The 25,066-nt window shown below is 46.2% G+C and overlaps 1 protein-coding gene and 1 pseudogene across 2 annotated transcripts in view; one reads left to right on the top strand and one right to left on the bottom strand.

Moving 5' to 3' along the window:
- Nucleotides 1–5,147: 5,147 nt before the first annotated feature.
- anks1ab (ankyrin repeat and sterile alpha motif domain containing 1Ab) overlaps nucleotides 5,148–25,066 on the bottom strand; it is a 49,397-nt gene continuing 29,478 nt past the window's right edge. Inside the window, exons 5-14 of one of the 2 annotated variants that reach the window (XM_061833624.1) lie at nucleotides 24,493–24,591; nucleotides 22,745–22,891; nucleotides 18,231–18,338; nucleotides 17,080–17,259; nucleotides 14,495–14,632; nucleotides 13,716–13,787; nucleotides 13,560–13,643; nucleotides 13,345–13,482; nucleotides 11,400–11,576; nucleotides 5,149–5,340 (exon numbers count right to left, since the gene is read on the bottom strand). In XM_061833624.1, the coding sequence (XP_061689608.1) occupies nucleotides 5,221–5,340; nucleotides 11,400–11,576; nucleotides 13,345–13,482; nucleotides 13,560–13,643; nucleotides 13,716–13,787; nucleotides 14,495–14,632; nucleotides 17,080–17,259; nucleotides 18,231–18,338; nucleotides 22,745–22,891; nucleotides 24,493–24,591 (1,263 nt within the window). In that variant the 3' untranslated portion in view covers nucleotides 5,149–5,220. Of the gene's footprint in view, nucleotides 5,341–11,399; nucleotides 11,577–13,344; nucleotides 13,483–13,559; nucleotides 13,644–13,715; nucleotides 13,788–14,494; nucleotides 14,633–17,079; nucleotides 17,260–18,230; nucleotides 18,339–22,744; nucleotides 22,892–24,492; nucleotides 24,592–25,066 lie in introns of both variants that reach the window. The other variant, XM_061833626.1, reaches the window with a different exon arrangement.
- Nucleotides 19,721–19,839, top strand: LOC133508191 (5S ribosomal RNA; annotated as a pseudogene).

Genomic DNA, 25,066 nt, shown 5'->3' with positions numbered 1-25,066 from the left:
TTGAAAACAATATCACACTTTCATTGACAAACCCAACTCCGGCCACAAACGTGGGCAAAGCTTTGATCGCTGGTCCAGCTTTATTTATTTTTTTGTTCTCGACATTTTCTCCGACCCGGATCAATTGACGTGCTCATCAAAACGGTGCTCCGAACCCGTGTCCACGGATACATGATAAGGGAAGACGCGCACAGGCCGGAAAGTCGACGCGACCTTTCTGGCTGACCTTTTTGTTGAGACGGGAACGCTCCCGAAAGTCCTGTTTAGCCGGCCGCGTCGGACAGGTTACCTTTCGTCAGCGTGTGTCGGTAGCGGTTGCGGCGGGCGAACGCGGCGAGATCTAAATGTCAAGAGGGGATTTGCTTCATATAGCGCTTCCCCGCTTTTAACTCGCACGAGGCCGCTCGCTCGCTCGCCAACTCACAGCTTGGTGTCCGGGAACTTGAACGCTGGAGAAAGCTACACAAGGAGAACAGCAAATGTTAACAGACCCCAAAAGACCCTGCGCTCGTGTGTCACCCGGGGCCACCTTCCAACTTGCTCCTTATAGCTGCTGCTCCGACAAAAAGGGAAATGAAGAACTGAATTTGGTCCCAGTTACGATCGTAAATTGATGAACACCGTCACAAAACTGCCGTCTGCGTGCTCATGTTGAAACGAGCGATTCCCGACCGACCCAGTTGGGGAGTTCCGGCCGTTAGCTCGCCAGCTAGCTGACGGCTGGCCCCCCTCACGTTGTTGTGGAAAGCCCTGCGATGACCCGTCGGTTAGATTCCAGCCACGTGTTGTTTTAAACGGGTACATTTTCGTGACTTAAACGAGCAGAGATATGTAGGCAGAAGGGAAGTATCGTCAGTTTTTCTGCAGAATGTGTTTTTTTTTTTTTTTTCCACGCAATGTGGTTATTTATGCTCACAGCATTTAAAAGCGGAGACATTGATTTGATTTTTCACATTTAACCCCTTTTTGTGTACTTTTAATCATTTGAAATTCATCAAGGTTGTTGAACAATCCTTTTCTCTGTGGCGTTTCAAATTTACATTTATTGGCACTTTACAGGGACTTGTTCAGAAAATTATTTTTATTATGTGTAGTGACAGGCGGAACAATTTAACACTCTTCCACTGGATGGCAGAATGTACATTTAACTTGTGGTCCATCCACCGGTTGCCATTCGGACAACAGAATAATATAGTGGGAGGGAAAAAAAACTACACTGATTTCTTCAATTTCTGTAAAAATTCGAAATAGAATGTGGCCCGTTTTTTCCTCTACAGTGAAGAAAATAAGTATTTGAACACCCTGCTATATTGGAAGTTCTCCCACTTGCGACAACGACCCGAAGCACACTGCCAGGAAAACCAAGTAGTGGCTCCGTAAGAAGCATATCAAGGTTCTGGCGTGGCCTCGCCAGTCTCCAGACCTAAACCCGATAGAAAATCTTTGGAGGGAGCTTCAACTCCATGTTTCTCAGCGATAGCCCAGAAACCTGTCTGATCTTGAGAAGATCTGAGTGGAGGAGTGGGCCAAAATCCCTCCTGCAGTGTGTGCAAACCTGGTGAGCAACTCCAGGAAACGTTTGACCTCTGTAATTGCAAGCGAAGGCGAATGTACCAAATATTGACATTGGTTTTCCCAGGTGTTCAAATACTTTATTGCTGCTGTATCACACAAATAAACCATACATTATGATTTCAGTTTTTTTCTTTTTAGATGATCTCTCTCACAGTGGACATGCACCTGCGATGAAAATGGCAGACCCCTCCATGATTTCTAAGTGGGAGAACCTGCAATATAGCAGGGTGTTCAAATACTTATTTTCTTCACTGTAAATCTTTATTTTCAATCCAAATACAAAAACAATTGTTTGCGACATGACTTTAAAAAGATTTTTTAATACTTGTCATATCGACGAAAACGTGGCTGGACGTTTATGACTCATCGAGGCAGAAATGTCGGAAATTCTTTGGGGTTCACGTACTTTTTCCTCTCACTATGTGACAAGGAAGATTTCACACTTGGTGCATTTGTGAGTAAGCGGAGACAAGACGATTATTTCAGTTACTTACCTTTTGTGACATTTTTGTTTGGTGTTGTGCAATGACTTTTTTTTTGTGTAAAATATGCGCCTTTGCTCAATAAATGTTGGAGACGCAGTTTTTCGAACTCTGGATTTCTGCGCAAGTCATTTTCAAATTCTTGGGCTCCGACTGCAATGTACAAATGCCAGGACGAGGTTAAGAGGTTCCACTTTTTGCAGCGTCATTCCATTTCTGGACCACTATCAATAAAAGGTGAAGTCATTTTCAGATCCAGCTAATCAAATCTAAAACAGAAAAACAGTATTGATTTATTTTTTTTAACATCGCACTGAGGTCAATTAAGTCAGGCTCAACCGTAGGAACCCAAATCAGATAAAGAGCCATTCAGAGCATTTTAAATGTTTTGTTTATTCTGGTATCCTTCAGTGGTGGTGACATCACAAAGCCAAATGCCAAATCAAAGTAAAAGTTCATAAGTCGCTGAGCTGAGGTTTCACACAGACGTATCATATGTATGACAAATCCGGTTTACTACACGGGGTCCACTGCAGAGACAGAATTTGACGGCTGTGTTCGGGTAATTCAGGCCCAGCTCGTTTGTCGCCTTAACGGGGCGACGTAGATCGAGAGGTGGTTCGTAAGAGACCGTTTGGAAGAACGACAACACATTTGCGATTAAGTCCGACCCAACCGCGGTGTACTTTTGGAACCAAACTAGAATTACTGTAGGAACCACAGCTTGGGAACCCTTCTGTGGCGACGTCGCAAAAACTCGAGCGGATTTAATAATCCGTGACATGTTCACCCAGCGAAGGTTTTACACAGACCTGTCTTGAATTTAGTCTCACTTTCGTGGTTCCACCGTGAAGTCGTCAAGTTTTTCAATACAGTGGTGCCTTGAGAGCCGAAAAAGTATGAAACACAATTCCGCATCGTGTCATAAAAACACAACCCGCGACCTTTATGCTAACATACAATAGGAAACGTCACAGAGGATAACAGTCAGCATCCATGTGGTGCATTTGTTACCCTTTTAGCAACTGATACCTGAACAAAAACAGACCAAATAACAATTCTCACAGGCGTATTTTTTATCCTCTGCAACGAGCAACTAATATCATTGCTGTACTGAGAAGCCCAGAGGGGAACCGAGCTGCCAGTGCAGTATATGCCCGTGATAGTGCCCCCAGGTGGCCAGAATGAGCAGCACAATGATTGAGAAAGTTATTAAATTGTTCAATTATATGTAATTATGTAATAACACATGATACACCAAAGAGTGCTGTTTTTCTAGTTAAAAAAAACATGAAAAAAAATTATTTTGGGGAAGGGCGCAAGGCACCACTGTACTTATATCCACCAGGAGACCAAATTATGTTGCTCTCGAAACAGAAATACAAAATAAAAGTCAAACAGAAGACATTTTGGTTTGGAACTAAAAACCTAGACCAGCGGAAGGTGAAAGCGGTCCGTCCCCCCCCGGTCTAGCAAAGAAATGACTTACGCCGTCGGCTTCGGTACCCTGGGAGCCGTATTTTGGGTTAGGTTTGAATAGAAAGAGGTTTCGCTCCTGAACTTCAGGTTTCAAATGAATGTCCCGACTTCACCCCATCCTCGCAGGTCGCCACGGTGACACACGAGACGGGAGAACATGCGCGACGTCATGTCAGTGAGATGAAGATGGATGGATGGACGGACGGACGGTGGGATGGGAGACTCTCCGCGCACGGACTTCTTTCCCCGGCCCGGGTCGGCACAGGTACCGAGAAAAAAACAAAACAAAACAAAACACTGCTCTCATGCAATCACCAGTTGGACGCTAACAGTCGGAAACACGGTGGCAAGGACGCCGCTTTTGCTGCGGGTGCCACGCAAACACGCTCGGGGTCACGTCTTTAACAGTCTGCCGAAAGCGCTTACACGGACGGTGGCCCAGCGTGGGGGGGGGTCCTTCAAACAAAATGGCGCACGCGTTCTCAGCATAGCAAATCCGCTCGTCATCACCACAACACACACACACACAAAAAACATTTACATTTTTTTTTTTTAATACAACGTGACACGTTAGGCGTGCGAGACTTTTTAAGCATGATAATGAAATGCTAATTTTGGGGAAAATGCGTGCTCGGGCCTTCTTGTTTTTTTTTTTTGTTTGTTTTTTTGTTTTTTTTAATAGAGTCAAATATAATCGGGGTCTGTTTGGATTCCATTTACAAAAAAAAAAAAAAAAATGCTCTCAAATGGTGCCTCGGCCTATCAAAAAAGTATCACAAAAAGGGGACGCCTCGGCTGACATGTTCAAAGGGAGAGTGCCATGTGTCAACACAGTGTTTGTTTGTTTGTTTTTTTTTTTGTTTGTATGTTTTTTTGTTTTTTTTTTGTCTCTTGGGTGCTACCGTGATGCTGAGGCACAGGGCAGTTACAAGGCCAGAGCAGAGACCCCCCCCCCCAACCACCCCTCCCCCCCGCTGAGCCCCCCCGCCGTTAGTTAGCCCCCACCGTCGGTCTCTCAATGTGTTGACGAAGCAGCGTGCGGTCATTGTGGGGGTGGGGGTGGTGGTGGTGGGGGTGGGGGGGTTCATGAGGGTGTGGGGGCTGCCGGCCTTCTCAAGGTGCAACAAATGTGTGTCGGTCACCCACCTAGCGTGTTTTTTTTTTGTTTGTTTTTTTTTCGTGTGTGTACAAATGCATAGAAAACGACGACAAAAACAAAACTGCTTATTGGTTTGGCTTCCTGTCCCTCCTCACCGAGCCTCACAGTGGTAGATGCCTGGTAAGACAAGAGAGGCTACACACGGACAAAGGAAAAAAAAACAAAAAATAATAATAAAGTCCAAAATTGAAAAAAAAAAAAAAAAAAAAAGAAAAATACATTTTCTGGGCGACATCATACACAAATGAGCGACCTCTGGGAGCCATCGAAGGGGTTGAAGATGCAAGGAAAAAATGAGCTCAGTCCAAAACGGGGGCGTCAGTCGCAGTCAACGGGGATCCTTGTGGGGGGGAGGGGGAGGGGGGGGTGCAGAAGGAGGCAGCCCTGAGGGGGGTGGCTACACCGTCACAGTGAGAAGGCACGGGGCTCGAACTGCGTGTGGATTGCGAACCGGATGCAAAAGGGGGGGGGGGGGGTTGCACGGGATGTGGGAGGGGGAAGAGAGAGAGAGGGTGGGGGGCGGCTTCAGAATATGGTGGTCTCGTACTTGGTGCTGTAGGGCCGCCGGCCGGAGTCACGCTGGTCCAAGAGCCAGGATGTGCTGCCCAGGGAGTGCATGTCGCCGTCCATCTCCAGGGGGTCGATCTGCCGGGGTGGAGGAGGAAGAGGGGACAAGGGAAGGAAGGGAGAGGTAGGGGGGGGGGGGGCGAGAGGGTGTGCGTGAGACGGGCGTAAGTGGAGGAGCTTTTCTCCCCACCCCACGGCCCGGCGATCAGTCTGCCGCAGATCGCGGACGCAATCCACCGCACGGATGATTGACGGGCTCGGTGGGCCTGCCGCCGCCGTGAGCCAACGCTAACGCCTCCAAAACAATAATCCCACAAACGCACGCAGGAAAAATTATACGATAGTTGTTCACACCAAACAACAGAACAGTCGACGGATGCCTTCCAGATATGAGGTTCTTGGTCAGAATCCCGGCTCAGGTCTTTTTGCGGGGCGTTTGCGTGCTCATTTTGGCCGTTTTCCCCACTACGTGCATGTTACATTTACTAGAGGATTCAAATTTAAAATTTCCATATCTGTGTTTGTGGATGGTTTTCTCCTTTTTACTTTGGAGTCAGCCAGTCTTCCCTTAAACGTCCCCAGTTGTTTCAAAATCCTGAAGCCTGCTTCTTAACTGTAACGTGCACTGTAAGAGGTTTCACAAAACTCTTGCTCTGGCCTTTCTCTACTCAAGATTTTATTTTAAGATTCTGTAACAGTGAAGAAAATAAGTATTTGAACACCCTGCTATATTGCAAGTTCTCCCACTTAGAACTCATTAAGGGGTCTGAAATTTTCATCGCGGGTGCTTGTCCATTGTGGAAGAGATAATCTAAAAAGAAAAATCAAGAAATCACAATGTAAGATTTTTTTTAACGATTTATTTGTGTGATACAGTTGCAAATAAGTATTTGAACACCTGAGAAAACCAATGTTAATATTTGGTACAGTAGCAGTTTGCAAGCACAGAGGTCAAACGTTTCCTGCAGTTGTTCACCAGGTTTGCACACACTGCCGGAGGGATTTTGGCCCATTCCTCCGCACAGATCTTCTCTAGATCAGACAGGTTTCGGGGCTTTCGCTGAGAAATACGGAGTTTCAGCTCCCTCCAAAGATTTTCTGTTGATTGGGTTTACGTCTGGAGACTGGCTAGGCCACGCCAGAACCTTGGTATGCTTCTTACGGAGCCACTCCTTGGTTTTGCTGGCTGTGTGCTTCGGGTCATTGTCATGTTGAAAGACCCAGCCAAGACCCATCTTCAATGCTCTGACTGAGAGAAAGGTTTTTTTTTTTCCCCCCAAATCTCACAATACATGGCCGCGGTCACCCTCTCCTTAATACAGTGCAGTCGTCCTGTCCCATGTGCAGAAAAACACCCCCAGCGCATGATGCTACCACCCCCATGCTTCATAGTAGGGATGGTGTTCTTGAGATGGAACTGATCATTTGTCTTCCTCCAAAAATGGTTCGTGGAATTCTGACCAAAAAGTTCCATTTTGGTCTCATCTGACCACAAAACCTTCACCCATGACTCCTCTGTATCATCCAAATGGTCAATGGCAAACTTAAGACGGGTCTTGACATGTGCTGGTTTAAGCAGGAAAGCCTTCTGTGCCATGCGTGATTTCAAACCACAACGTCTTCAGTCACCTTGGAAACGGTGGTCCCGGCTCTTTTCAGGTCATTGACCAAGTCCTGTCGCGTAGTCCCGGGCTGATTCTTCACCTTTCTAAGGATAACTGAGACCCCCAAGAGGTGATATCTTGCATGGGGCTCCACTCCGTCGTGTTTAGCTTCTTCCATTTTCTAATGATTGCTCCAACAGTGGACTTTTTTTTCCCCACCAAGCTGCTTGGCAATTTCTCCGTCGGCCATTCCAGCCGTGTGGAGTTGCACAATTTTGTCTCTGGTGTCTTTGGACAGCTCTTTTGTCTTGGCCATGTTACAAGTCAGGATAATCCATGGAGTGGAGGTGGACTTTTAAAGGCGGACTAACAGTTCTTTGAGGGTCAGAATTCTAGCTGATAGACAGGTGTTCAAATACTTATTTGCAGCTGTATCACACAAATAAATCGTTTAAAAAAAATCATACATTGTGATTTCTGGATTTTTCTTTTTAGATGATCTCTCTCACGGTGGACATGCACCTACGATGAAAATTTCAGACTCCTCCATGATTTTTAAGTGGGAGAACTTGCAATATAGCAGGGTGTTCAAATACTTATTTTCTTCACTGTATTTGTTTTGAAATCTCTTAATGGTCTCGCCTGAACTAAACTGCTGCATCCTTCCAGTCCTGCCTTAAGTTTTTCCGTTGGTATCAAAGTCGAAGCTCAGAGGAGAGTCATGCTGGTGGCTTTTTTTTTTTTTTTGGATGATCGTGTTTTTACTTATACTTGTGCATCCACCGCGCCTTTCTCCCCCTTTGGCGACCACAAAACTTAACTCACAACTGGATTTACGGCACACACAAAAAAAAAAAAAAAAAAAAAACACACTGACCACGCATCCCACAGGTTCCACTCATTCCCCTTTCGATACAAATGAAAGAAGTCGAGCGGCAAACACAACCCGGCGAGCCTTTCGTTCGCCTAAACTGCGACACTTGCGCTCACGGCGTCCATGAGGTAAGATGGCGATGACGGGTGCGAGAGGGAGATGGAATCTCCGGGGGCGGGAAAGGCAGAAGATGAGCGGGGTGGCGGCGGCGGAGGAGGGGGAGGGGGTTCGTGAGCGGGTGTGCGATGGCGGTGGGAGGGTGAGTAGAGGCAAGGAAAGAGAAGGACCTGGACTCTGGAGTTAACGGAGTGCAACGGGAGGAAGTTTGGACGGTGGGTGGTGCACGTGTGACAGTGACAGCAGCGGCATTCGAGCGCGGGGGCGGCCTGGGGGGTGGGGGGTGGGGGGAGCAGCGGTGGCACCAAGAAGACAAGAAGACAGGGACAACGTTAAAAGACAGACAGGAGCATTGCAACCGTGTGACGTCCTTCCCTAAATGCGCTTGAGGGTCGGAAAGTTCAAGTCAAGTGCGGAGTTGGGTCGGGTTTCCGCTAAAGTTGTTGTAGAGTGGAAAGTGGGGTACTCGCATGTCATTGCAACCTATTTTTGGGGGGGTTTACATTTGAAACACACGACAAAACCGGATGTACTACAAAGTTTCTAGGGCGACATGTGACAAGGTGTCACAGGACAGAAGAAGAAATAAAAGAAGGATGGGAGAACGGTTAGCTCTGGTACCTTCCGTAATTTCTCGAGTATAATGCGCGCCCCCAAAGTTGACCCCCAAAAATCAGGAAAACCCTTCTACCAATGTATAATGCGCACCACCAATTTGCTGCTACCTATATGCTCAAAATATTGGGAATTGTCTGTATTTCTATTTTGTTGGGTTTGTACTTGTATCGTTTTTCAAAAAAACATCTGTAAAGCAATCATTAATAATCATAATCATTGCGCATGTGCTGATGCAGCGGTAATATAATCTCGGGACAAGCCACAGGACACGCTTGTCCATTACCGTAATAAATATAAATGTGTAGCATAAGACAACATCCTATTGAAATTTATATGTATATCTTTTTTTTTACCACTCTATGCAACTGTATACAACTATAGAATGTGATTTGTATTTTTTATTTTTCATCCATACCTAAATATAATGCGCTCTATTAATTTTTGAAAATATTTTTGGAAAAATGTGCGCATTATTTTCGAGAAATTACGGTATTTTGCGGGGGCAAACTTTTTTTTCTCCTTGTCATTCTTATTGTGGTGATTGACCCGTGAGAGATGTTATTACACAAACACTCGACATCTACTCGCGTCTAGCAACAGCTCGAGCTTCCTGATTGGTTCCGCTCACTATCATCCAGTCTGTTGCTCAGCAACTCTGTGGTGATTACACAAAAATGGATTTGCCATCGTGAGTATTGAAGAGGTTTAGGATTGTCGGGGCCTGATGTTTTTTTTTTTTTTTTTTTCTTCCCCAACAGTCACTAAAGATAATCTTTGAGAGGCTTCCAATTATCTGACTTTGACTGCAAGGGAGGGAAAATTTCAGTAGCGCATGTGTGTACCCCGCTTTACTCCTCACATCTTTTTTTTGAATAGAAATCTCTGTAAACACCGTGTCTTTTGTCCCTAATGGCCACCATATCCATTGTCTCCAGTCTTGCAAAAGTGAGGCAAAAGAAAACTTTCCGAGAATATGTCCCCGCCTCATCTTTTGCCACTTGTTTTGAAACAGGCATATTATGTATTCTCTTCAGAATGTTAAACCGTTCCCTTGCGTCAAAGTGACGTCTCTTCTTCAGAATCGCTTTTTTTTGGGGGGGGTGGGGGGGGACTCTGGTCCCCTCTAATGCTGGGCTTAGCTAGGGGGGGTTGCGATAAAGCAAGCGGCAACTCCTTGGGGAAGCGACACCTCAAGGTGTGAAGGAAAAAGCAAGCGTATATTGAAAACGGTTAAAAGCACGGACTGGTTTTCACTCGCGATGGCAGCACTTTGCCACCAAGGCGCCGAGTTGCACTTGCCAAGTGGGGCGCAAATCTGTGAATGACGCAAAGTCGTGTATAGATTATCGAAACCAGTGGTTCCCAAAGTCAACCTGGGCCCCGGACCCCAGTGAATCGTTCAAAAAGTTCCCGGACTACCCCCCCCGACCTCTACTTTCGCCAATAATGTAGTGCTGGACACATTCATGCCATTCGGGTACAAAGAAATTCTCAATATTAGTGGCTCAAGTGGTCTTGCTTTTTTATTTTTGCACAATAAATCAAAACGTGGTTCAACACCGGAAAGGGAAATTCTCGCATCCTGATGAGTTTTCAGACGATTTTGTTTATCCGTCGTCTCCATATTTAATAGAGTTGAAAACCCCGCCTCGCACTTGTACGTAGTAAACGAAGGGAACGTCGTATTCCGCGAGTTTTGGGAACAGTTCCAACCCCTCGCACCAAAAGCTCCCGTTTGAGTCGTTCTCAAATTGTTGACGGATGGCTTCTGAATGACGGAGTTGGATGAGTTCTTCCTTTCTGTCGTCGTGCATCGTGTCAAGATTGAAGCCAAAAGGATCTTGAACCCATGATTCTTCTTTTCCAGACAATTCATCAGGCGTAAAATAGTGGTCCAATCTTCCCCGCGGTGATTTCAAATGCTGCTGGATTTTTTTCTTTATCGGCTTTTCTCAGATCGAGGCTGTCAAGTGCTGGGAAATTAGCAAAGTTATCATTTTCCACTCGTTTCTCCCATAAAGCCAACTTCTCCAGAAAAGTTAAAAAAAATATTTCATTCTGACTCTGTCTCGGACATCGTGTTGCAGACCCCCCGGAAAGACTTTTTTTCACCCCCTGGGTTCCGCGGACCCCACTTTGGGAACCACTGATCGAAACGCTGATAGCTAACGCTTATCTACAGCTCGGCCTGCCATTTGGCTCTGACATGTTATCAATAGTCCCAATTCGGCAGCATCCAGAACGGCTCGTTTGTCGCCACCTTTTCAGAACTCGGGTAGTTTCACACGCGATGGGTGGACAGGGACTCCGGAGGCTGTACCGTTTGCATACAAGCATTCAAAAGTCACTTTTCCATAACATGTCCCCATTAGAACAATTAAAAAAAAAAAAAAAAAAAAAAGAGCTGGGGCAGGGGCAGCGCTTGGGAGGCCAAGTTGGCTGAAAATTACGATGCGTCAACGGCGTGGGCAACGACTTGACAAACTCGGTAGTGACGCAGGACGACGAGTCTCAACAAATGCGGTTCCTTCTCCTCCACACTTTAAGTAAATACGGTGTAAGTGTAAAGTTTGCATGTTCTCCCCGCGCCTGCGTGGGTTTTCTCCAGGCACTCGGGTTTTCCTCCCACATCCCAAAAAACGTGCATTCAATGGAGACTCTAAATTGCCTCAAGGGGTGCTTGTGAGTGCGAAGGGTTGCTTGTTTCTATGTGCCCTGCGATTGGCTGGCAACCAGTTCAGGGTGTACCCTTCCTCCTGAGTGAAGATACCCTGGGATAGGCTCCAGAACTCCCGCGACGGCGGATGGATGGATATTAAGGAACAAAACAAAATCTTACTACTCATTCTGTCTGGGTCTCGTGACCTGGTCTGTCCCATCCTTTAATTCACGATAGCGGCTCTGCTTTGTGCGGGGATACTCACCGCCGATCTCCTCATGCTGCTCCACGCCTGCGACACGGGCCGGCTGCTCTTGGTCTCGATGACTTCGGAGCCCAGGGACGAGTGGGGGACGTAGTGTCTCTGCCTGGACTGCACGGTCATCTGGTAGGCCACCTCGAAGGCCTGGCCCAGCGTTAGGATGATCTCGTACGTCTGCGTCTGTGGGATGAGTTTGTGTATTTGTTCCACGGCTTTCAACGTGACTACTGCGGTAGCTTCGATTGTTCGTCGTGATTATTCTTAGGACAAATAGTTCACCTTTTTGAGGGTTGTTAGCAAAAATTGCCTCAGTAGTGCCCAAGGGAGTTTTTGTGAAAATTCAGCCCCCCACCCCTTAGCACTGATATTACGTAGATGACAATTATGAGTAGACCCACAAAAGTCTCAAGAAGTTAAAAGACACGGGAAATGTCAACTTTGGTATTTACAAGGGTCCTTTCAAGACAAATTTGTCCTACAGATTTTTTTCTGATTGCTGCCAAATTTTAATCCAGACAGATGGGCAAAGATAAATTGTGAAAAATGTTAGATACAAGTTTCCTCCGCAGGGTGTCCGGGCTCTCCTTTAGAGATAGGGTGAGAAGCTCGGTCGTCCGGGAGGGGCTCAGTGTCGAGCCGCTACTCCTCCAGATGAGGTGGCTGGGGCATCTGATTCGGATGCCTCCCGGACACCTCCCTGGTGAGGTGTTCCGGGCATGTCCGACCGAAAAGAGACCCCGAGGACGACCCAGGACACCCTGGAGAGACTATGTCTCTCGGCTGGCTTGGGAACGTCTTCGGAAGAGCTGGAAGAAGTGGCTGGGGAAAGGGAAGTCTGGGTATCCCTGCTGAAGCTACTTCCCCCGCGACCCGACCCGGAGAAGCAGTAGAAGATGGATGGATGGATGGATGGATGGATGGGTGGTGAAAAGAAACAGGAAGTCTGTCACTTTGGTTCGAACTGGCCGGTTTGGGGTCATTTCCAGTGGTCCGCTCCAACTCCTAAAGATTTCTTTTTGATTCCCACCAAATGGCAACCATCCGTACCAGACAGATGCTTAATTGTGAAAACTGTAAAATATTTTCTCTGCGTCTTGGTGGCGCGTGACCCGGAAAGTTGATGCTAAATTGTGAACATTTGAGCTGCCATCACTGCGCTGCCAGTGTGTGTGGGTGGAGCATGGCAGCAAAATTGGATGACTTATTATAAAACTACCCGACTCTTAATAGCTTCAGCCTGAGGTGAAGTTAATTTGATATTTCCGACGCATCAAGATATCTCCACAATGAGCTTGCTGATGTACATGTGAATGTCGAGCTTATCAGGGGAGACACTTTTTAATCAAGGTATTCAACAAGCCAATCGGCGGAAGAAAGGAAGTTACATGCTGCTTTCACAGAGGGAACGCTCAAATAATAATTAAAACTGCAAGCAGAAATGATCGCCTTTAACCAAAGTGGCAGACTTGCCGTTTCCTTCCGGGCGTGAGTTCTTGACTTGATGAAAAACATGTCAACCAAATCTCATTTTGCGGAATGAAGCTCCCTTTAAAGGCTGAATTTCGGAGTGGCATTGATAGACTTGCTTGTTCCATGGTGAGCTACCGATTTTTGACGGTATGCTTCGACCACAGACAATGACAAACATTCAAATTCCTAGCGGGTAATTTCGCCCATTGGTCGAGTAAACATGGTTACGATTTGGTATCAATTGTACAAAATGTCTGGGACAAGGTAGTCTTCGAAGGGTCCATGAAACCGGCCAAAGTGACAACAAAATTGCTGCTTCAAACCTGATCTGAACTTTTGGGAACTTTTTTTGTGTATCTACTCATTTTAGGCTATCTCGATCTCTACCAGAGTCCATCTCGTTCGGTGAGATCGGCTTCTCAGGGCCGGATTTCCAAAAGATTTCCGTTTTGGGCGCATCTTCTTTGGCGTAACTTACCACCTCCACCGTGGTGAAGACATGACAGAAATGGTGGCCGCTCTTCAGGTCTTTGGTGATGTAGGCGAACGTGCACAGGTCGTCCGGGTCCTGGGCGGCGCACGAGATGTTCCGGATCTCGTGCTCTGCCACTATAGTCTGAGTGAGGAAGCGCGACGGAATCAATAAACGTAAAAGCCAGAATTTGGCTCTCCTGACTCTCCTGGTTTTGTTACCTTTGTGGCGGCGTCGATGAACTTAACCCCCCTGTAGGTAATGGAGAGAATAACAACAGGACCCTTTCTGGAATCCTTTGATTTCTGCAGAGAAAATAGCACCCTTTTTGTAAATAACGCTTCTTTCAAAATGGATATGATTTGAGGAATACTTGCCCTAATTTTAGCACAGGCATCTTGTGTGGATTCGATCCCCCGAAGATCCCTGATTATCATCGAACCCAAGTACTGCCGTTAGAACACATCGGGTCAGACGATAGCAAAGAAGTTTTAACACATAATAACCAATGTGCCGTTTTTAATTGGTATTTGTGTTATTGCTGATTACCGTAATTCCCGGCGTACACAGCGCACCTGGTTATGAGCCTCACGCAGTACATTTGTAAAGGAAATACCGTTTGGTACATTCATAAGCCGCAGCTGTGTAAAAACCGCAAGTGCCCACATTGAAACACGAGATGTTTACGAAGAAAGACGGTACACAGAGAGTTTAACGCGAGCGCCCTGCTAACGCTAGCGCCGCGCTAACAAGGCCAATTTAAAAAAACATAGCGGTAAACAAACACGGCAGTAACACGCTACAACTGTGCTAACAGGGCCGGACCGGTAAAAGTCACTTCCTCGGCACATATGTTCCACCTGTCTCACTCTTACCTTTTCCGCTCGAGTGCCCCCTGGCGGCCGTTCGGAAAATTGCACAAATTAGCCACATCACCGCATAAACCGCAGTCGCGGCTTATAGGCCGGAAATGACGGAATATCGCATAATTATTATTTCAATAATACAAAAAAGACAAAATCCATTGTCCAAATGACATACAATGTTCATTATTGATTGTAAAGGCAGTTGTTCTTTGATACATTTTTTTGTATGAATGTAGACAAGTGTACCTAATGACGTGTCCAGTGAGAATATAGTGGTTCAGGGGACTTACGGTTGCCTCGTACCCGCAGGCGTCCAGGATGAGCTTCTCAGGCTGGTGGTGCCACGCGGACACGGTGGCGTAGGTAGCAGAGTGGCTCGGCGGCCGGAGGTTCACGCGAGATTCTTTGTGTCGCTCGCCGTGTCGATCCTGCGATGACAAATGTTTATTAATACACGCCGAATGTTCGCCATCTGGCCGGCGCGGTGTTTGATATCAGCGAGCGGATTGCGACTCAGACTAAAATTTCCTCTGGAGTTGCACACGAGTGACTGTTTGAGTTTGCGCCGCGCTTTCTGACCTTTAGCGGAGGCTAACATTTGGCGGCGGCGGCGGAGTTATTCTTGGCGCTTTCACCTGGGGACCGAGCGACGCGTCACGTAAGAGCTCCGAGAGTTCATGACAGCGGGACCCAGATGTCGGCCGGGTTCACGTGTTAAGTCGGCTCGGCGGCGGCGAGGACGGCCGCCGACACGTGCGGAACATCTGCTCGGACGGACGCGTTCGTTTGTCGCGATGCGCGGCTCGCCCGGCTTCCTCGTTAAAACCTCCAAAGCGCTCGCCGTGGCGAAATGAAATTCATTTGGCTCAATCTTAGCAGTAATATGAATCGTTACATGATGGTAAATTAAATACTATTTGTACTTTTTTTATTCTCATTTTTTTCTAGGGGCTGTTTAAATTATTTCTATAATGCTTTGTAATTATGAGTTAAAACTATGCATTATAAGTGCATCCTATGAAATCAATAATACATATTAAAAAACATTTAATATCCTACAGTGAATAATACAATCTTATTTTAAAATGCAAATAACAATATACATGACTTTATGAACAATGTATGTATTTTTAAATAACTACCGTAATTTCCCCGAGTATAATGCGCACCACCAAAGTTCACCCCCCAAAATAAATAAATAAATATCAGGAAAACCCTTCTACCAATGTATAATCCGCACCACCAATTTTATGCAACCCAGATGCTGAAAATATTGGGAATGATCTATATTTCTATTTTGTTAGGTTTGTTTTTTTTTCGTTTTTGGTTTTGTTTATTGTTATTGTTTTTCAAAAAAACTGTCTGTACAACAATCATTCCTAAGAATCACGGTGCACTTGCTGATGTAGCCGTAATATAATCTCCAGACAGGCCGCAGGACACGCTTGTCCCGGTCCTTGTAATGGATGGGTCTCCAATTACGCCATCTTGTGCGTCATAAACATCAGAGGATGCCGGTGACAGGTGAACCGTGAAGTTTTTTTCCGATGGTTAATTTATCCGATTGGTTCCGCAGCGCAGCCTCTCGCCCAACCTGACGCCATCGGAAAGCCGTGGCGTCAGGTGGCTATCAAAACAACGTGAGCTCAAACTACGTAGAAACGATCGTAATGGCCACATTTTGTAAAAAGCAAGCATTTCAAATTGTGTGTGCTCTCCCGTTTGTGCCCATAACGCTCGAATTACATAGTTTGAGCTCACGTTGTTTTGATGCCCACCTGACGCCACCAAGGCGACCTATCGTCGTTTCGGTCTGCGGCGTATATCGGCACATTTCTTTTAAAAGCAGCTGCACAACTGGCCGTTGTAGTCGACATTTTTTTGTCTTAGTTTAAGTGAAAACAAACTCACGGGCAGTCGTTCCTGATCTTTGGTGCAGTAGCGACAAACATGCTACGCTAACGATCGTGAATTACAAGCTCCCCGAGGAGGTCTCAGAGTAGGGATTGGGGGCGCACATTACCGTAATAAATACAATTCTGTAATATAAAACATCGAATATCATATCAAAATGTATGTGTATACCATTTTTTGTAACCACTCTTTGTCATCCATACCTAAATATAATGCGCTCTATTAACTTTTTGAAAATATTTTTGGAAACATTTGTGCAATATTTTCTAGAAATTACGGTAAATTAGCATGTAACTTTTATATTTAATGCGTTGTAAAATCTTATGTAATCTTCTCCCGAATGAAGCTTTTTAACAAAATTTGTGGAAGCGCTCTATGAATTATAGTTTCTGCTATAAAATGTGACTACAAAAAGAAAATCTATTGATTTGCGCAGTTTATAAATCACATTAATGGTGGGGAAACGGGCGGCACGGCTCAGTTGGAAAGCTTTGGCCTCGCAGTTCTGAGGTCCCGGGTTCAATCCCAGACCGCCCTGTGTGGAGTTTGCATGTTCCCCCCCCCCCCCTGTGCTTGCGTGGGTTTCCTCCGGGTGGGCACTCCGGTTTCCTCCCACATCCCCAAAACGTGCAACATTAATCGGACACTCTAAATTGCCCATAGGTGTGATTGTGAGTGCGGCTGTTTGTCTCTATGTGCCCTGCGATTTGTCTGGCGACCAGTTCGGGGTGTACACCGCCTCCTGCCCGTTGACAGCTCGGATAGGCTCCAGCGCTCCCCGCGACCCTTGTGAGGATAAGATGGATGGATGGTGGGAAAATGCTTTGAAATGATTTATTTTGGTCTTATTTGCTTTGACCAGGGGTGCTTTTACTTTTTCTATCTCCAGTAGTGGGTCCAATTTCAAGTTGTAAAGCTCGAAGAAAGAACAACAACAACCAAAAAATAGGGAGGAACTCACGACAGAGCGCGGGCGCTCACAGTAGGAACGCAGAGAGACGCTACAGTCCTGATCCAGTCCCCCTCCCCCTCGCCGCCGCCGGTCGGCCTCGCCCGGGGGCAGTAGCATGTCCATGGAGCGACTGGTGTAGGGGTCCATCTGGCCCAGGGGGCAAGTGGTCTGGGACAGGAGGTCGTGGAACTGCGAGGCGTAGGAAAACACATCACGCTCGTGATGAAGACAATATTTAGACAGCCGCGTTGCCCTCAGCCTCGCTGATGCCGATCCAACATTCATCCTCGGCGGTACAGCAGTGATTCCTTTGTCAGGGTTGCAACGCGAAACGTCGGCCGTGTCCTCGGCCTTAAAAAGCCCCGTTTTTACCGAGGGCTAAGCCTTTATTTCTTTTTTTGCATTTTCATTAGGTTGAAAAAAAAAACATGCAACAAAATAACACCGTCTTGTTGATTTTATACTTACTGTGGTACTACACTTTGGCTCCCTTCCATTGCACCAATTGGGACAATAAGCAGTGATAGTTTTTGCTTCACTTTAGTCAATTTTTACCAAAATCGGAGATGAACCCACCATGAGCCGATCTGTTTTCGCTCCTTACTGTTGTCACAAGGGACATTCTGACCAAAGAACTGCAGATTTTGGACAACCCTCACCGAAGTTTCTAATATGATGAGTTGACTTAGGATGTCGGAAACACAATTTTCACTCTTTTGAGTTATGAACGTTGACGCTAAAGTCAAATCCCCTGATTGGCTACTGAAGCTCCACAAATTTTGGGGACGGTCAGATGAAAATTGTCTTGAAGTCTGCTTCCATTGAGCAGGGAATGTTTTGGGGCTTTTCAATTGTCAAAAATGGTACCAAAGACGGGCCGCCGTGTTTTTACTCTCCCGTATGGATCTGGAAAGATCTCTAACATCACCATTGGATTGTCGGTTATGTGTTGCGATAGAATTTTGACCTTGACGGATTCAAAGGTCCACCAATTTTGCGGTTAAGGAAATTTAAAAATGTTTTCCTGCATTTTTAAAGAATATTTAAAATTTACCATTACCTCTTGAAAAAAAACTTTTCAAGGCTTCCACTAGAAAATGGATTAAAGTCAAGTGAGGTGGAGTCAACAAGGAGCGATGAAGTAGGACCATGGTCCTCACCATGATAGGAGACAGACGTCTGGACTTGGAGGGCGCCTCCTCGTAGGGTCTCTCAGCCAGAGAGGCGATGATCCGCTTCCTGTGGCCCAGCGGACCCACCCTGATCACCTACGGCGCCCCGAGAAAGAAAACAAAAAGCGCATCCAATCAGGCATTCCGAGCAGCGGTTTTCAAACAAAAACTAATAAGCGTGGCCTCCAAAAGCCAGTGACTCGGCGGCGCACGCCCCCCCCCCCTTGACTCCCCATCAATAATTCAGCCTCAATCTGTTTTACCATCAGCTTGGAGTACACTACCATCTCTTTCCTGGGAACGCTCCATAATTCACGAGGCGTCTTTGTGCGTCGCGCTTAAATAACACAGCGAGCCCGTTTTGGCTCGCAAAATAAGAAACCGTTTTGCCGCAAATGGAGGCCGTACCACCATTAAACACTGACTGACGAACTGACCGATTGACTGACTAATCCACCGACTGACTGACCTACTGAAAACAAATAAAATAAGTCACCACAGTAACTAACTGACCGACGCCTGACTGAAAGAACAATTTGGATGGAAAACTGTCATGGCCCTGCCGGTACCTGTCCTGGCCGGACCAGTCCCCAAGGCGGCACGCACCTGCCGCAATCGGCGGAGGCGCACACCTCCGCCTTGTCTCTAGAAATTACGTACACGTACGGTCTGGTCTTTGCCAGATCGTTGCTTCACGCCTCGTTCCCGCACTCTTGTAATCCCGTTCCTGATCTCCCGTGTACCGAATCCTGCCTGTCCACTGACCTGCCTGTCCACGCCTGACGTTCTTGTGACGGTTGCTCCCGTTGACTTTCTGCCCGATCCCCGACACTGGACTGAATAAATCCCTTTCCCGAACTACCTCTTTGTCTCCCGAGTCGTGCATTTGGGTCCAACCCCGTGTTCTGGTCGTGACAAACTAACCCCTTAAGTGAATAGATGGTTAACTGAGTAACCCTTCAACTAATTGATTGACCCCTAACTATCTGAGAAGCTAATTGACTGACTGGAAGCTAACCACCTGACCCATTGAGCAGCTACCAAACTTACAATCACAGGAACTCAATGACTAGCTAGCTCCTAGTTAACTGTCAAGAAAAATTACCTGAATTATTGACCGACGGTCCAACAGATAAACTCACTTAGCGAATCGCCCTGAAGACTAACAAGCCACTTCACAAACTAGCAAACCAAATGACTCACTGACTAACCAAAGAAACTAACTGATTAAATGGCTTAGTGACTGACTGAAAACTAACTGACAGACAGACCAGGTAAGTAACTCTGACAAACCACAGTACCTGATTGATTCTTACCCAACCGACAAACTCATTAGACTGATTGACGGACCGACCGACCGACCGTCCATCACGCAAGCTGACTGACTGAAGACTTACTGACAGACTTTTCAACTAAGACAGGATCTAACTAACTGACTACAAACACACTTTGAACTGCTTACATGTTGAGGTCACTTGGCTTACTGCCACGCTACCCTGAGAACGCCCGATCTCGTCAGATCTCGGAAGCTAATCGGGTTTGGCCCTTGTTAGTACTTGGTTGGGAGACCGCTTAGGAATACCAGGTGCTGTAAGCCTCTCTCCCCGCCTAGAATGCAGAGGGGTTGCGTCAGGAAGTGCATCCGGCGTAAAAAAAACAGTGCCAAACAAATGTGCGTTCATCTGTGATGACACGCTGTGGCAACTCCCTAACGGGACAAGCCGAAAGGAAAAGAAGACGACATGTAGAAGTCACTTGGAAAGTGATAAATAATAGAGACGCCTCTTCTACCGACAGGGCAGCTTTAAATGCAACCAATCGAATGGCTTTAATTGCTATTCTTAACACGTTGAGGTGTTAGCTAAACCATTTTAAATCTCTCGGAAACCAAAACACCAGGACTTACCAGAGCCACAAGACCAACAACAGCTCGTTATACTGAGGTTAAAAAAACAAAATTTATCAGACATTCACTTGCTTCTGTCAATTATCCAGAACTTTTCAACTCCAGTTTGACGCATCGCGATTAGAATCGATTCCTCCCCTGCATCATCTGAGTCAATAAGCCCGTCCCATACGAGAGTTGAACCCCCCTTTCGTGTATTTGAAGACGCTGACCTTCTCAAAGCATGTTCCTCCCTGTTAAACTGCGATTAGCGTCGCCAGAGGTTGTTAGGTTTATGGAGTCAAAACTCATTTCTATTGTATACATTAGCATAATTGCCCATTAGCACACGAGGGCCTATTATTAACAGTTCTGCGTGCAATTCGCTAGATCTCCCGTAACAGATGCTGTCGTCGCCGTCGTGCCGGTCTCTCTTTATCTGAAGCGTTCAATTATTAATCCCGTCTTGGGGGAAGAACTGGTCTGGAAGTCTTTCATTTCCCACAGGGGTTACAGGTTGCGTAAAGACGGCGCGTCGGGGAACGTAAACCTGTTTGTAGGTCACGGCCGTGAGATGCCGCAAAGCGTGGCGGTGATGGAAGAAGAAAACGAGAGAGGGGTGGGGGAGGGGGGGAGAGGAAGGGACCTTAAAGAAAGTCTGAGGAACGTAACCATGGCAACGCACCGTCGTCTCAACCTCTCCGCAACGGTTACCAGGCTAACTGAAGAAAGCATCAGTGGAAGTCAACTTCTGGAAGGTGCTATTTTCGCAACAATGGATGATTTTGACTTCCTCGCCAAGTGATACTAAAGACAATCAATTATTTATCAAAAAAGGGCTTTGAAACAAGGCAAAAACCCAAATGCGAGAGCGCAGAATACACGGTGTCCTTGGTTTACCTTGGTTTAATCCTGATTCTAAGTGGCGGTGTATAAGGGGGTACTATCCCTTTAAAACCCCCCAGGCCGTTGACTATCACCCACAAACAGCCGGCTCGTTTTCATGTCGGTTACACCCCGAACAAAGTGGTGTCATTGCGCTGTTCACAGGCAAGACCTGATTCTGAAACAGAGTCTAGACCGGAGATGTACTTCCTTTCGATAACACGAGTACTTTTGACGCAGACAATTTCAAATTACAGACTGACAAATGATTGCGAGCGTACCGACGAGCATGACGATTGGCTGACGTGTCAAGCGGCCACGCTGTAGCGCCATCTACTGACGAGGAAGACATTCATTGTCAGATTTTGTTGTTTTTCGACTATCAGTAGCTGGTATTGGCAGCCTTAACGAGTACCAGATACTTTGACCTTCTATCAGTGGTATGCGCCGCATCATTTTATGCGGACTTTGACAACAAATTGTGTTTTGACTTCGTGTGTTGTGAAAATATCAAAACTACAAAATGTCTTCACATTTTTTTTACCAATCCCCTTTTCAAAAGAAATGTTGATAAATCAAAAAAACATTTCAAAATGAGCTATCCATCAATTTGTTGGGTTTATGTAATTATATAAGGTGATAATTCATTGACCATAATTTCCAGCCTTAAAGCTGCGAGTTTTTTCCACACGCTTTCAACCCTGCGGCTACTGCGGTGATGCGGCTAATTTTTGCATTTTTTTTTCCAACGTCCGCAAGGGGGCACTCAAGCGTAAAAACTAAGAGTGACACCGGTGGAATATATGTGTTGAGGAAGTGACTTTTACCGGTATGTCTTTTTTTTTTTTTTTTTTTTAACCGGCCCTGTTGGCGCTGCGCTAGCCTGTTGCTGCTGTATTACTGCCGTGTTTCAGTTATTTTTACCAGTATGTTTTTTTCAACTAGCCCTATTAGCGCTGAGCTAGCATTAGCCCCACACTAGCGTGTTGCTGCTGAGCTAGCATTAGCGCCACGCTAGCGTGTTGCTGCTGTGTTACTGCCGCATCTCAGTGATTTAGGTATGTTTTTTTTTTTTTTAAGCGGCCCTGTCAGTGCTGTCCTACCGTCTTGCTACTGTGTAGCTGCTGCAGCGATTTTTTTTTTTTTTTTTTTTTTTTTTTTTTATTGACCGGTATGTTTTTGTTTTGTTTTTACCAGCCGAGTTCTTGCTACCGTGTTGTTGCGATGTTCAGCTAAGCTAAGGTATTAAAACTTTGAAAAGTCTTTCTGTGTACCGTCTTTCTTTGTAAATATCTCGTGTTTCAAGGTGGGTTTCCTTGTGGGCACTTGCGGCTTTTACACTGATGCGGCGTATGTATGTACCAGATGATATTTCCTTTCCAAATGTACTGGGTGAGGCTTATAATCAGGTGCGCTCTGTAGGCCGGAAATTACGGTATCTGGTTTCACAGACATAATGGCCCTCGGAGGGAAGTCATAACTCCAATGTAGGCTATAATAGGGCTCTAATTTCGCAAACGTGGATGTTGACTACTTGTTGGATCCACTGTGAGTGTGTATCTTATCTAGATGTACATAGAAATTTTGATTGCTTTTATAACTTTGGGCCATTAACAATACGTCGCTTCAGCAGGTCTAAAAACGTCTTATCACATAACAGCTTGTTCCGGAAAGTGGCTTCAACGTTAGTGCAAAAGAAGCCCGGTTGTTAAGTTCACCGTCAGCCGCTTACATTGATGATCTCCAGCTCCCACAGGTTCTTGACGCACTCCAGCGTTCGGTAGCCGCTGGACAGGAAGTTGGGCAGGTACTCGTGCAGGCCCAGCCCGTCCAGCCACGAGGCCAGAGTTGTGCTGCCGTCGCAGCCCAGCGCTTTGACCTGCGGCAGGAAGGTCACAGGTGAGAATGCACATGAGGATTTGACCTGCGGCGGGCTAACTGATAGCCTTTCTGGTGAACTACGCCACGCCATAACGTTTAAGAGATGCAGGATACAAACTCTCAACACGGCCACTTGCTCCTCATTTTGTGTCTGGCTATTGTTCTGTTTCATGTTACAACAACAGTGTACAGATTCATCAGACATTTAAGATTTGGGATTGTCGGCCCTAAGCGTAGGCCAGTCTCAGATTCTAATGTTTGGATACCACCACCCAAAAAAATACAGTTCTCAAAAATTGTCATTTTGAAATGTTTGCATAAATAACTCCTGAAGACACATTAGTAAAAAGACAAGAAACAATTGAATTTTTCCAGATTAAAAAAAAGTAGAACAGGAAAAGTACTTATTTCTTGAAAAAAGGTACTTCTCTACTCTGCTATTGTCAAATAGCGTCAAAGCGAAAACGAGCTGACGTTAGCGACGCTAGTTAGCCGTCTCAATAGCGAGTCTGTAGGATTATTTCTCCAATTGGAGACACGCTAACTCCCGCAGCTGGTTGAAAATGTTCAAGACTGCATTATCTTGACACAGTTTATGTATTTACGTGAAATTGAAGTTGTCAAAGAGTGATGGGCGCCTCTCGTAAATGCAACTACGCGTTGTGAGGTTTGCCTCGTTCAGCAGCCCATCTTCGGAAGCATGTTAAGTGCGTGGCGGGGTAGTTTTACTGCGCTGACGACTCAAAAACAATAAACAGCTCATAGTACTTATGGGAAGTTTCCGTGGTTGTGAAACCGTGACTGTTGAAAATTGTGGCATACCTCCTACGCCCTGATGTATCTTCCCCCCCCCCCCCCCCCGATCTGTCATTTTCCTTGCAGATTAAAAAAAGAAAAATCCTTCTTAACGACACCCACACCACATTCCCATCCGTCAATTTAACCTTTGTTAACTTTGATCGCAAGAAAAGGAAAATGCTCAAATTTGTCCCGCTTGCCAGTATGTGATGGCCTGCCTCGGACATTTACTAATTCCATAAAATGTCAAATTACGGACTCGCGTGCATCCCGTGGCGACCGTAATCCTCTTAATAATACATCCAAATATTCACAGAAACATAGAGCATTTATTCATTCGTGATCATTTATTTGCCGATGTGACGATCTGAACGATCCTGCGTGCTGAAAAATCTCCTTGTGATTAATGTGCATGCGTTGCTAACGGGGGAATTCTGGGTACGTATTGACGCGTACTGGGAAATCCCCCGGTCTCATAGTTCCCCTTCTTGTACATAGAAAACCTCTTCTAACCCTAACCCTGCATAGAGGGAGATAACATAGGTTATATCAATCTTTATGTGAGCGTGTCCCTAACCCTACCCTAACCTAACCTAACCTTAAAAAAAGTTGATAAAAAGATATTCACATATATGTCTGTGTGTGGCGACAAGTTGTCGAATGGCACATGTTGAAGAAGCATGGATGGGGATGTTTCAGACTGGCCGGAAGTTGACAAAATATACGCGCATGCGCATTAATCACGAGGAGACTTTTCGAGCACGGGGATCGCTCAGACCGTCACGCCGGCTGTAGGAGTACCTTGGGCAGCCCGCGTGCCGCGTGCAGGATTTTCTTCCTGTGTCCCGGGTCGGTGATGCCAATGTCTCGGAGATCTTGGTCCTCCATCACGTTACTTCCCTGCACGTACACACAAAGGCAACCACACTCATGGAAAGTCAAATCTCGATTTCACCAGGCAGTACGCTTAAATTAGCGGAGAAATGTGACTTTCCGCTGGCCTTCTGCTGGGCTCCGATGCATGATGGTAGCGTATTAATGGCTTCCGTTCGGACCAACTGAAAATCGAACACAAACTGTACGGTTCTACCCCTGGTACCTTTGCATTTCTAGCCTACCGCTGGGTGGGAGCGCGGCCCGGGATGCTACACAGAGTGTTTAGCGCACCCCTGACACGAGGCGAGTGGGCGGACAATGAAGTGAAATAAATTGTGCACGGCGTGGCGAGATCAATGTGATGCGCTGCGACGCGTCTGGAACAAAGCCTCGTGGATGCAGCCGCGCGAGCTGCTTTCATTGGAACGGGGGAAGAAACGAGGACCATTTTGTGTGCTGCAGTTTGGTGTAAATTTCACACACGAAAAAAATAAATTGT

The sequence above is a fragment of the Syngnathoides biaculeatus genome, chromosome 10 (genome assembly GCF_019802595.1).
Source record: "Syngnathoides biaculeatus isolate LvHL_M chromosome 10, ASM1980259v1, whole genome shotgun sequence".
In the NCBI taxonomy this organism is placed as follows: Eukaryota; Metazoa; Chordata; class Actinopteri; order Syngnathiformes; family Syngnathidae; genus Syngnathoides; species Syngnathoides biaculeatus.
The sequence above is the reverse complement of the archived record's forward strand: the minus strand, read 5'-3'. Positions and strand labels throughout refer to the sequence as shown.